The sequence below is a fragment of the Octopus bimaculoides genome, chromosome 2 (genome assembly GCF_046866305.1).
Source record: "Octopus bimaculoides isolate indiv1 chromosome 2, ASM4686630v1, whole genome shotgun sequence".
NCBI classification, from domain to species: domain Eukaryota; kingdom Metazoa; phylum Mollusca; class Cephalopoda; order Octopoda; family Octopodidae; genus Octopus; species Octopus bimaculoides.
The window spans coordinates 63,219,581-63,221,612 of record NC_142929.1 but is presented as its reverse complement, the minus strand read 5'-3'; the positions used below and the strand labels follow the sequence as shown (position 1 = coordinate 63,221,612).

The window sequence follows — 2,032 nt, the reverse complement described above, 5'->3', positions numbered from 1 at the left end:
ATTGAAAGGTTAAAAAAAATATAGCATCTACTGCATCACATGCCAAGAATGCAATCAGAATTACATTGAAGGAAAAGGGACAAAAGCAACCTGTCGCGTAAACGTGCATAAACAACAAGTTAGAATCCATCTCATAGAAATGTTCACTATAGTAATAATAATACGGCATGGGTTTAGGGATATCTGGGTATTGTTTCTAGCAGGGCTAGTGACCACGTGAAATGTAATAACACTGAAGATGAAGAATAGAAAATGATATTCTTGTTTCAAATCTCCTCTGCAGTCCGTCTACGAGTGCGGCAACACTGTAGATGCAGGTGTAGCTGTGTAGCTAAGAAGCTCGGTTCACAACCATATGGCTTCGGAGTCAGTTCCACAGCGTGGAACCATCGATGACTGTCTTCAGCTACGAATGTCTTGTGATGAATTCGGTTGACGGAAACTGTATGCAAGCTTGTCGGACACACACATTCACACACACAGAGATACACACACATACATACATATATATATATATATATATATTATTTGACTGCGGCCATGCTGGAGCACCGCCTTTAGTCGAACAAATCGACCGCAGGACTTATTCTTTGTAAGCCTAGTACTTATTCAATCGGTTATTAAGATGAACCGCTAGGTTACGGGTACGTAAACACACCAGTATCGGTTGTCAAGCGATGTTGGGGGGACAAACACAGACACACAAACATATACACACGCTTACATATATATACTGTTGTTGTTGTTGGCATTCTTTTTGTCTCGGGAGACAATGGAGTTGCGCATAAAATAATCTAGTCCGGTTTTTATATTTCATGTCCTAATATATCTCCTGCTGTGGCTGTGTAGTCGTATCCTGGACAAACACTCCTTCTAGCAGGTGCCGCAAATGTAGCGAAGACTTTGCCTGGCTGGTTGTAATGTCATAGTTTTTGTTGACGTCTTTTCTTGTCTTTCTATTTCTCCTCTCTCCCTCTGTCACTCCTTTCTGTCCATTCTTCTATGGTGCGTCACCAATCTCCACGGTTGCTGGCAATCGCTTCCCAGTTGCTAATATTGATGTCGCAGGCCTTCATGTCACTTTTGCAAACATCCTTGTATCGCAAGAACGGTCTTCCACAGATCTAGTGCCCCTAGCAAGCTTTCCGTAGAGTATGACCTTGGGGATTCTGCCATCTTCCATACGACTAACATGTCCAAGCCATCTCATACGTCTTTGTGTGAGGAATGCAGATATGCTTGGTATTCCTGCTTGTTTGAGGACATCTTTGTTGGGGACACAATTCTGCCATTTGATGCCAAGGATTTTCTAGAGACAGCGCAGGGGAAAGATATTTAGGCGATGCTCTCGGCGTGTGTATGGCGTCCAGGTCTCACTGCTAAGTACACATGCCTGGTAAATCTTCATTTTTGTGGTCTTGGTCAGCTTATTGTTGTCCCATGCCCGTTTGGAAAGTTGAGCCATTACAGCAGCTGCTTTGCCAATGCGAAAATTGAGCTCGGCATCAAGGGATAGGTTGTAGGTGACGGTAGAGCCACGATAGGTAAACTTCTCCACCTCCTGTAGTCTGTGGTCTCCAATATGTATGTTTGGGATGTCCGATGTAGTCTGACCCTTGATGTTGGTCTTCTTGCAGCTGGTAACCAAGCCGCTACATGCTTGCTCAAAGCAGTTAATGAGCCTTTGCAAGACTTCTTCTGTGTGTGATACCAGAGCGGCATCATCAGCAAAGAGCATCTCCTTGATCAGGAGGCTTCTGATTTTGGTCTTGGCACGCAGACGCGAGAGATTGAACAGTTTCCCGTCACTTCTACTATGCAGAAACACTCCATCATCTGATGTCTCGAAGGCATGTAACAGCAGCAGCGAGAAGAAGATGCCAAATAATGTAGGAGCAAGGACACAGCCTTACTTTACTCCGTTTTTTATTCGGAAGGCGGCTGATGTTGAACCATTGTGCTGTATGGTACCTTGCATATCATCACGGAAAGATTTGATCATCTTCAGCAGCTTTGGTGGACATCCGATTTT

At 44.1% G+C, this 2,032-nt stretch overlaps 1 protein-coding gene across 1 annotated transcript; it reads right to left on the bottom strand.

The window, feature by feature from the left end:
- Positions 1–1,072: 1,072 nt before the first annotated feature.
- LOC149137091 (uncharacterized) lies at positions 1,073–1,738 on the bottom strand. Its single transcript, XM_089338345.1, has 2 exons — positions 1,394–1,738; positions 1,073–1,309 (listed from the first exon to the last, which is right to left on the bottom strand). Exons 1-2 carry the CDS (start codon positions 1,736–1,738, stop codon positions 1,073–1,075), a joined length of 582 nt encoding a protein of 193 aa, XP_089194471.1.
- Positions 1,739–2,032: the final 294 nt, after the last annotated feature.